The sequence below is a fragment of the Oncorhynchus nerka genome, linkage group LG3 (genome assembly GCF_034236695.1).
Source record: "Oncorhynchus nerka isolate Pitt River linkage group LG3, Oner_Uvic_2.0, whole genome shotgun sequence".
NCBI lineage: Eukaryota > Metazoa > Chordata > Actinopteri > Salmoniformes > Salmonidae > Oncorhynchus > Oncorhynchus nerka.
Window position 1 is genome coordinate 22,019,959 of NC_088398.1, and position 10,684 is coordinate 22,030,642.

At 41.7% G+C, this 10,684-nt stretch overlaps 2 protein-coding genes across 7 annotated transcripts in view; one reads left to right on the top strand and one right to left on the bottom strand.

The window, feature by feature from the left end:
• Window positions 1–4,073, top strand: part of LOC115104696 (glucocorticoid-induced transcript 1 protein-like) — a 23,822-nt gene extending 19,749 nt beyond the window's left edge. Inside the window, exons 10-12 of one of the 5 annotated variants that reach the window (XR_003859803.2) lie at window positions 2,557–2,913; window positions 3,065–3,137; window positions 3,597–4,073. The gene's annotated coding sequence lies outside the window, so the exon portion shown is untranslated. Of the gene's footprint in view, window positions 1–2,556; window positions 2,971–3,064 lie in introns of those variants that run through there. The other 4 variants (XR_003859805.2, XR_003859800.2, XR_003859804.2 and 1 more) reach the window with 4 other exon arrangements.
• LOC115104746 (islet cell autoantigen 1-like) overlaps window positions 1–9,401 on the bottom strand; it is a 10,814-nt gene extending 1,413 nt beyond the window's left edge. Inside the window, exons 1-13 of one of the 2 annotated variants that reach the window (XM_065009797.1) lie at window positions 9,331–9,401; window positions 7,782–7,811; window positions 7,493–7,667; window positions 7,191–7,263; window positions 6,922–7,045; window positions 4,887–5,085; window positions 4,300–4,425; window positions 4,090–4,188; window positions 3,524–3,627; window positions 3,371–3,411; window positions 3,046–3,108; window positions 2,577–2,855; window positions 19–111 (exon numbers count right to left, since the gene is read on the bottom strand). In XM_065009797.1, coding sequence (XP_064865869.1) covers window positions 19–111; window positions 2,577–2,855; window positions 3,046–3,108; window positions 3,371–3,411; window positions 3,524–3,627; window positions 4,090–4,188; window positions 4,300–4,425; window positions 4,887–5,085; window positions 6,922–7,045; window positions 7,191–7,263; window positions 7,493–7,667; window positions 7,782–7,798 — 1,393 coding nt within the window. In that variant the 5' untranslated portion in view covers window positions 7,799–7,811; window positions 9,331–9,401. Of the gene's footprint in view, window positions 1–18; window positions 112–2,576; window positions 2,856–3,045; window positions 3,109–3,370; window positions 3,412–3,523; window positions 3,628–4,089; window positions 4,189–4,299; window positions 4,426–4,886; window positions 5,086–6,921; window positions 7,046–7,190; window positions 7,264–7,492; window positions 7,668–7,781; window positions 7,812–8,769; window positions 8,896–9,330 lie in introns of those variants that run through there. The other variant, XM_029626099.2, reaches the window with a different exon arrangement.
• Between the last annotated feature and the right edge of the window lie 1,283 nt (window positions 9,402–10,684).

Sequence of the window (10,684 nt, forward strand, 5' to 3'; positions counted from 1 at the left end):
CATTTGGCCCAATCCTACCTCTCACTGCTGCTGGCCTAGAGGGGTTCTGATTGGCTCCAGATGATTGCGCTGTTGCCTGGGAGATGGGCTGTGGAATGCTCGTGGCCCAATCTGGAAGGGAGATTCAGATTTAGATCCATCTTGAGGGGATACACATCGTTGCTTGATCCAGGAGACAATAAATTACTTTCACACAGAACTTTTGACTTTGTGCAATAGACAAGAATATTGCAATTATTGAACACTGCATGTCTTCACTAAATCTATGTTCTCCAAAATACAATTGTCAGTCAACCATTTCAAAGGTCAAATAAGGGGTACTTATTTATATTTGTCCTGTTTCACGCATGTACAAGTATGTATGTACCCTTCACAAGTGTGGTGTGAAGTAGAAATGTGTTTAGTAATTCATTTAGATCCACATGAGGTTAAAATATTATATTTCAGTGGGACTGTTCACCTCACTAGCCCGTATGTGAATATAGACAAACACAAAAACAGATGAGGGACTACTGTAGTAGTCACTGCCCAGACCCAGAGAGAAATGGAATGGAAAGAGATGAGTAATTAGCTATGGGTAAGCGAATCAAATAGCCAGTGCCTATTACTAACACAGCTGTAGTAAAAAAATAAATTTTAAAAAATCATTTTAGGGCCACTTTCTGTGTGGAAATAGTTATGCATGGTGAAGAAAAAGAAAAAATCTGGCCAACTGCACAGCCCTAATTATGTCATTTCTGGGCTCATTCATAAAATCTAACCAACCACAGGGTTGAATTTAATTACGCTAATAACACAAATTGATGATTCAATTGTTTCATGCTTCATACTCTGGTCAGGGATTTCTCCTCAATTTAATCAAGGATGATCTTTTATAGTGAGGGAAAAAGTATTTGATCCTGATTTTGTACGTTTGCCCACTGACAAAGAAATGATCCGTCTATAATTTTAATGGTAGGTTTATTTGAACAGTGAGAGACAGAATAACAACAAAATAATCCAGAAAACGCATGTCAAAAATGTTATAAATTGATTTGCATTTTAATGGGGGAAATAAGTATTTGACCCCTCTGCAAAACATGACTTAGTACTTGGTGGCAAAACCCTTGTTGGCAATCAGAGGTCAGACCTTTCTTGTAGTTGGCCACCAGGTTTGCACACATCTCAAGAGGGATTTTGTCGCACTCCTCTTTGCAGATCTTCTCCAAGTCATTAAGGTTTCGAGGCTGACGTTTGGCAACTCGAACCTTCAGCTCCCTCCACAGATTTTCTATGGGATTAAGGTCTGGAGACTGGCTAGGCCACTCCAGGACCTTAATTTGCTTCTTCTTGAGCCACTCCTTTGTTGCCTTGGCAGTGTGTTTTGGGTCATTGTCATGCTGGAATACCCATCCACAACCCATTTTCAATGCCCTGGCTGAGGGAAGGAGGTTCTCACCCAAGATTTGACGGTACATGGCCCCGTCCATCATCCCTTTGATGCGGTGAAGTTGTCCTGTCCCCTTAGCAGAAAAACACCCCCAAAGCATGTTTCCACCTCCATGTTTGACGGTGGGGATGGTGTTCTTGGGGTCATAGGCAGCATTCCTCCTCCAAACACGGCGAGTTGAGTTGATGCCAAAGAGCTCCATTTTGATCTCACCTGAGATCACAACACTTTCGCCCAGTTGTCCTCTGGCAAACTTCAGACGGGCATGTATATGTGCTTTCTTGAGCAGGGGGACCTTGCGGGCGCTGCAGGATTTCAGTCCTTCACGGCGTAGTGTGTTACCAATTGTTTTCTTGATGACTATGGTCCCAGCTGCCTTGAGATCATTGACAAGATCCTCCCGTGTAGTTCTGGGCTGATTCCTCACCGTTCTCATGATCATTGCAACTCCATCAGGTGACATATTGCATGGAGCTCCAGGCCAAGGGAGATTGACAGTTCTTTTGTGTTTCTTCCATATGCGAATAAACGCACCAACTGTTGTCACCAAGCTGCTTGGCGATGGTCTTGTAGCCCATTCCAGCCTTGTGTAGGTCTACAATCTTGTCGCTGACATCCTTGGATAGTTCTTTGGTCTTGGCCATGGTGGAGAGTTAAGAATCTGATTGATTGCTTCTGTGGACAGGTGTCTTTTATACAGGTGCCAAACTGAGATTAGGAGCAATCCCTTCAAGAGTGTGCTCCTAATCTCGGCTCGTTACCTGTATAAAATACACCTGGGAGCCAGAAAACTTTCTGATTGAGAGGGGGTCAAATACTTATTTCCCTCATTAAAATGCAAATCACTTTATAGCGTTTTTGACATGTGTTTTTCTGGATTTTGTTGTTGTTATTCTGTCTCTCACTGTTCAAATAAACCTACCATTAAAATTATAGACGGGTCATTTCTTTGTCAGTGGGCAAACGTACAAAATCAGCAGGGGATCAAATAGTTTTTTCCCCTCACTGTACATGTTCTCTCTCCACAAAATCCTGTGTTTTTGAAGAACTACACGGTGATGCTTCACATGGTTTGTTTTTCAATAAAGAGCAATGCAATCTGACCAATGAATAAATATGCACAACAGTCTTGTATTTGACCTCTGACCTGAGAGAGAAGATTGGAGGTTGTTCCTGTTCTGGTCCAGGAGGTGAGATGGGAGGAAGATGGAGGAGTCTTCCTCCTGCTGGGGTTCCACTAGGCCCCCTCTACTAGTGGCTCCGCTCCCCTGGTCCCCCTTACCAAACACCTCCTGCCACTCCTGTGAGAACTCGCCCTCATCCAGAGACGTGCTGCCCAGAATCTCATTCAACAAGGCCATGCTGTCCCTCTCTCCACCCTCCTCCTGCTCCTGACGAGAGAAGGCTGAGAGAAGATCCTCAGGCCCTGGAATAACCAATCAAATACTGTGTTATTTAGAGGTGGGCAGTGGGCCTAATAACGGGTAATAACGGGTAGTTGATGATATGTTTTTGGTGGTAAAATAAATAATTATACATGATCTGTTCATATATTTTTCTCTGATATTAATTTAGGACACTAGGACACACGTTGAGGTGGTGCTTCTGTACATTACCTGTCATTTGTCTATTAAGGTCGATGTCTTCAAAGAATTGTCCAGAAGGTGTCTTGGTTTGAGCTGCACAGGATGATCATGAAAAGTGCATGGTAACTTAATTTAAGGCCTAGATTCAATCAAATTTAGCGTTAACCCAGACTCCATGCAGCCAATGTGATAGGTATAATGCCGGCAACCGCTTGTGGTTTTGACAGCTCTAACACAGTTCCACCTCAGACACTCAACACAACAGCTATGCGGGTGTTGGGAATCTGATTTAATCTAGCCTTAAATCCATCATTATAGATCAAGTGAGCATTACAATGGCACTATGGTTCTTTACCTTCTTCATTGGACTCTTCATTGGGATCTATTGAGATAAGTCTAAGGACAACAACAAAAAAACATGTTACATGTAGTGTACAGTATAGGATCCTGTGTAGCCTAATGTAAGACTTTAAATTCATTCTGTCATGTTGTATGGATTTCCACTTACTGGCCATCTGCAGTCTCCTCAAGATCCGTCTTTGTTTTGACTTTCTTCTCCCTCTTTTTCTTCGATCCCTGAGATGACAGTTTATCCATGGGGTCTTGGAGGCTCTGGAAGTAGAAGAATGACATACTGACAACGTCACAAGACATGACGCTGACAACGACACCTTGTGCTGTCATCTAAGTGAGGTCCTGTGGTGAAACACACAGTTCCTTCTTAATGTAAAGTACAACACTGTACAGACACCTTTTGAGTATATCATAGACTATTCACCGATTCCAAAATCCTGACAAAGATGATACAGCTTAACAGAGGGATAGGGCTCCAGAGTGGCGCAGCGGTCTAAGGCATTGCACCTCAGTGCTAGAGACGTCACTACAGACCCTGGTTCGATTCCAGGCTGTATCGCAACTGGCCGTGATTGGGAGTCCCATAGGGCGGCGCACAATTGGCCCAGCATCGTCCGGGTTTGGCCGGGGTAGGCAGTCATTGTAAATAATAATTTGTTCTTAACTGAATTGCCTAGTTAAATAAAATTTGAAAAAATATATGATAGAGGCCTCCCTCACCTTGATTGTAGAGAACTCAAAATGCTGGCAGCCCTTAAAGCTCTCATGAATGGCAGCCATAGTGTGAGACGTCTTCTCCCAGAAGTGCAACAGGGTGGTCTGAAACACACAAATACATATTCGCACAAGGCTGTAGCCAACAATTACTATTATGCAATAATTATTATTTAACTTTCTGTGCATACACCACTCCTTGATATTCTGGTATACCTGGTATGTGGTTAAAACATGAGAAAGCAGATTGCAGCGGCTGGCTCCTAATAAATCGACTTTCTGGCAGACATCATTCTTCAGTTTGTCAAAGCTTGTTTTAGTGGTTCGCACCTGCACTTGGACCTGAGGTGGAGAGAATAGATATTAAATATTGTCCAACTGAAGACAGGATCATAACTTTGACACGTAACATTGCACAGAATAATGATCATCACACATGAGAAAACACAGATGTTGCAAGTGCAACCGACGTCTTTCTCACTCAAGATAACCCCTGAGTGCAACCAACACAAAACAGAAGAAAACATGCCTTTCCCCTAGTTCCCATGAATCAGCTCCATACTAAAGTACACAATCTCACACACACACACACACACACACACAATTTTACAGTAAATTGCACCATCTACTGGTACATATAACAGTTCCATTTTCAGGTTTGATTCTATGAAATTTAGATGTAATTCTTCATACAGAAACAGGTACAAATGCTTAATCAATCTGGCCCACAGACTTCTTTCATACGGTTCAAACAGTCCTTCATCCTGATATGATTGAGACCAATATCTAAAGAGTATCCAAACCTTGCGGAATTTCTCCATCTGTTTGTGTGTGTCTGGATCGAGCTCCTGGGATACATCCTTCATCCAGAGCAGCGCTCCACGGTATTCCGTCCTGGACTGTTCCATGCGGTTCACCGTCAGCCAGGTGTCAGAGATGGCCCGGTATCGGAAAGTCTCCACCTCCTGGTAGAGGCGAGACAAAGGACTACGCAGAGACAGCCTGAGGGGGACAAAAGACTCCTCAACAGAGAACAAATCCACTCATCCAAATGAAGTGCAGCTGACAAAATGTGGATGAGTGAAGAGCAGCAGCTGGACAAAAAATATACATTTAGAAAGAAGACGATTGTCTGTTCACCTTTTTTCTGCTCCTGAATCTTTTTGACTGGGTTATTGGTCACTAAAGCTTAAATATGGAACCGCAAAGAGTACGTCAAAATTAACCTATGAAACAACGTGGATTACCATGGCAATCTCTCCATTATGAATCATCAGTTTCTATTCAAACACTCTGGATACGGTGTTGATACAGTACAGGCCCATGTCTGTCATAATACAAATCTCTCACTGCATGCCGTTTTCTTGCCTCTACACAGCAGACTCCTAGCCTGTCCCTTAGGAGCCAATTGACGCAATTTTCTGCCTCATCTCTCTCTACACTGGTAGTCTATCTTCTCTGTAAGAGGGAGACTACCATCATAGGCAGCGTGTGAGTTTCACGTTTGAGGAAGCTAATTCTCACCATAGAACTGTACCCTTTATAAATATAGCATTCTGTGCATCACCACATTTGCAGACTTATGCAAGATAACCTACTATTCATAATGTGATGAGTAGATTGGATAGTCATGATTTAGGCCAATAATATACCTCAATCACTGTTTGCAAAAAAAGACTGTTCAATGCATGGCTGACTGCGTAGTGACGTAGAGCTATAGGCTAGATCAGATATGTTTCTTCTTTCTTTGCATGGGGAAAATGTGGCCTTTAATAAACACATTTCATGAAATTCTACTACACTTTATATGACCGGAGACATAAGCAGAATCTTTTTTTTTATAAATACGACAAAAATTACACGGTAACCTACTTTGCTGAGAACGACAAACAGATCAATGAAAATGGTCTCCCCTTCTCCTAAGCCTAATATACGAGAAGGAGAGACACAAATACTTACAGTATGACATCCATCTAACCCGGAAGAGGAAATGATTGTCCAAAAATAAACTTTCATGTGGCACTGATCAGTAAACATGTGCACTCACTGGTGATATATAGCCGATGATCTCAGCTGGTGCTGATACGTTTGTTCTCTCAATTAAGTTGAGAATTTTGATAACTAAAAGACAGTCTTTTCATTGTCTTCTCTTTACAGCAATAGCCATTTGCTTTCAAAACTATGTTTTCCCGCGATTGTATTTTGAAATATTGCAATATGCCTGGCTGGGCCTCTACTTTTCACTGACAGTCTCAACTCAACAATCATCTATTTGGTATTTGCCGCGCACGCTGCAGAAATTACGACTGAAGGCAATGCAATTTAAAACAATCCACAGCTAATCTTTTTTTATATATTTTTACATTTAGAAGATGCTCTTATCCAAAGCGATTTACAGGTGCAATTAGGGTAAAGTGCCTTGCTCAAGGGTACTAAACACATTTTTCACCTAGACGGCTCAAGGATTCAAACCAGCGACCTTTCACTTACTTGCTCAACAATCTGCCACCCATTTTAAAGAAGCTAATGATTCTCTGTGGCCAAATCATGCTTTCTGGTGTAGTAGCCTATGTTGAAGGAGTAGGCTAATTAGGCTAGATACTTTTGGCAATTTAATTCCCTTAGCCTTATGGACACACCGCCTATAACTACTATCCTACATGACCGTCTCGCTACCCTAGTAGTCTGTCTCGTCTCCTCTGGTAGAGGGAGAGAGACTACTATCCTGCATGTCTGTCTCTCTAACTTGTAATGTGAGCCCCCTATCCTGTCTGTCTCTCTATCTACACTGCAATATCCAGTCTCTCTGTCCTCTGGTAGTGTGGTCCAGGTACAAACCTCTGCTGGGAGGAGAAGCAGAGGGCCTTCCCGGTAGCCTGCATGATCTTCCCAGCCCTGGTCCGGTCCTGGGAGCCCTGTGAGCGCAGGAACCGCCCCAACTCATTCTCCTCCTGGGATAGAACTGAAGAGGAGGGATAGAGCCACATGGTAGAACTCAGAGGATTGCACAGGGCTTCAGAATCCGGGTCCAGAAGAACCTTGGGTACCCAGATGTAACTGGGTCCGACATGGAAGCGGGTGCCAGATGTGAGGGTGAAAAGACTCACAGCAGATTCTTCTCTGGTACTGCTCGATCACCTTCAATAGCTCCATGCACGTTCTCTGGACAGAGTGAAACACCTACAATGCCATGGAAAAATGACTTATGCCAGTCAACAAATATATGCATTTTATGCAAATCTTTAACAGTCATCTGCCTGTGTTATGTGAGATGAACAAAGGTTGATACTTGAGATCGTCAGCTCAGGTCTTTGGTAATTGGGAGCAACAGTTGTCTGTGTATCTATGACAATGTATTCATGACACAGTTAACAAAACAGATTTGAAGCATTTGATCTGTGAAGCGAACCTCCAGTTTGCCATCCAGGTCTGCGTCTGATGCCACGACATGTTCGTCCTCTTTCTTTCCCGTGACCTTGATGATCTTCTGTTTGGTTTTCCAGTACTTTTGCTGGAACTTGTTCACAACAGACGAGTCTTGGCTTTCAATAAAGCGGTCAAAATACTCCCGGGAGTAGCCACCGCTGCAATGACATCCGAAACGGTCAAAGTCTTGTTACTTTATCAACCATATGGCAAAAAAGCAAATACATTTGTGATGTTAATTCAAAGAATACGGTGAGTGTTTTTGTACTCACTAATTTCCCCTCTCCATTTTGTCAGGTTACCTGTAACATAGGTTACATGTTATGTCATGGCTTTGCAGGCCAACTTCAACTCCCTTCCCCAGGTAGGTTTAGACCAATGGTGTTGGCAATGGACTAAAACTGTAGGAGTTTCTACCTGCCCATTGGTTGAGGTCAAATATTAAAATAGAGTTGACATCCAACACCATTATGAAAAGTGCACCTGCCGCCCACCGCCTGTTATCCTAGACAGTCATGGGCATATGATTGGGAGAATGGTCCATTTATTAGCGTTTTTCTTTAAGCCGTTTCCAGCTACAATAGTCATTTACAACATAAACTATATCTACACTGTATTTCTGATCAATTTGATGTTATTTTAATGGACCAAAAAAATGTTTTTCTTTCAAAAACAAGGACCCCAAACTTTTGAAAGGTAGCGTACCTTAACAAACAAAGTATATAAAATGTATCATGCTTGGGGACTCATTATCTTGGTCGATACAGTTGAAAACAAAAAATGAATTATTAATTGAGAAATAGGCTATATATATATATATATATATATTTTTTAATAGATATTCAATAACCTTTAACCAAATTAACAATGCTCAACCTATCATGCTAGTCTAGTCTGTTGGCTAACAGTCCACACCCGAAAGGGCCTGGCAATACTCTGTCACGATTCAGCAGCCTCTGATAATAAGGTGCCTGGTTTTGGGCCTCTCGCTGAGAAGGCAAGCACGCACCTTGTTCAATACATTATCATCGGATAGCCAAGGATAATGCCATAGCATAAGACTTATAATAAGATGATTCCTGCATGTGAGTGAATGAATGTAATGTCCGGCTTTATTTGGCCGCAGTACCAGAATAAACACAGAACGCTTCACATCATCAGCGTATGTTAACCAGACTGCCCTCTCCATATTCTTGTAGCCGCCAATAAACACCTATTGACCAAAGCAATTCATTTACATTGAAAATCAAGATCACATACCTTGCTGTGTTGATAGCCTACCATTCAGCTATAGACAACGTACGTACATGTATTCTACTATTATTGACTGTAGGCTACACAGCGTAACCAGCTGCTCATTCTGTTGAATACAATCCTTGCGCAGAATGGTCGATGACGTCATGTAACAACGCACCAAACTTGCTCCCATAAAAAAGGGTGCAGTCGCATTTGTTCATCAAATATTTGCGATTAGCAAATAAAGCTGCAGAATATCCTCCCTGAGTTACATAAATGTTCGTCGTGAAAAAAAAACATGTTACAAATAATTTGGGGGGAAAAAATTGTATAAATGTTTTATTGTAGGCCTATGCGAACTGTAGTGGCCTTAATAAGGACTCGGTTGATAGTAAATATGAAAAATTACATTAAATGGGGATAGTAGGTAAAAAATAGCGCATCTTGATGTCCACTGCATAGGACATTTACTAACAAGCTTATATTTAATGTGAAAAAATTATATTAATATAATATTAATAATATAATAATAATATAATATTACACTGCTCTGAAAATTCACCTAAATATTCCTGAGATATGTACCTGTTAAGCTCTGTTTATACCTGGTTCTAACTTGCATCCTTTGTCTTGTCCACATTCTGATTGTGCCCTCATCTTCAGACAGGTGTAGACGACTACAAGATGCATTGTGATCTGATTGTGATCGGACCTTGCAGACCTCGGTTGTAGTCAGGCACGCATTGGTCGCGATCCCCTGCTCAGACTTTGCATGGGCATCAACCAATGGTTGTGTGACACGTCATCGACTGACAGATTGCTATAACATATGATCTTATAGCATGTATTATAGCTGATACCTAAAATACATATTCTGTCGTTGTAAGATCTGGCAGCAGTCAGCAATATGGACAGTGAAACCATTATGATCCCACCTCCTAACCAGGTGGCACGATTGACATCAATATTTATATCTTTATTTAACTAGGCAAGTCAGTTAAGAACAAATTCTTATTTTCAATGACGGCCTAGGAACAGTGGGTTAACTGCCTGTTCAGGGGCAGAACGTCAGATTTGGAGTAGGGGCTCCCGAGTGACACAAATACATCCCAGATTTATACCTTGTCAGCTCGGGGGTTTGAACTTGCAACCTTCCGGTTACTAGTCCAACACTCTAACCACTAGGGTACCCTGCCACCCATTATTAAAAGTTTTACTCAATAAATTACTGGGAGTTTATATATATAGAATGTGCGACTCGATTTTTATTTTGTTGCTTACAGTATATTCACCGTTAACCAGCACCTCCACTGCCAAATCATTTTTATACAGGGAGGGACCAGGGAATCTGGTCACAATGCGGACACAGTGGACTGATATGAGACACATTTTAATACCACCTGTATACCACAGGAGGTTGGTGGAACCTTCATTTGGGAGGACAGCTCGTGGTAATGGCTTGAGCTGTGTAGGTGGAATGGTAGCAAATACACATGGTTCCCATGTGTTTGATATCATTCCATTTGCTCTGTTCCACCCATTATTATGAGCCGTCCTCCCCTCAGTAGCCTCCACTGGAGTAAACATATTTCTGAAAATGTGGGCACAATCAGAATGTGAACAAGATCAGGGGTTGGATTCACAAAACATTACTTACGAAAAAACTTAAGAAGCTGCATAAGACAAAAAATAACTTCTTAAGATAGTTTGGAAATGCAATTCCTCAAAATGTTCTTAGGAATTCGTAGTTTTCTTAGGATCTTGGTAAATATCTTTCTTAAGAATTTCGTAAATATCTTCTTATGTAGCATTTACATTAGTGACGTGCTTGAAACTAATAAATAAGCCTATGCGACAGGGATGATAGGATTTGGCCCACTATAATAAAGTGTTGATATTGTAACGAAACAGCAGGGAGCAGGCCTCGAACCCTCGACCT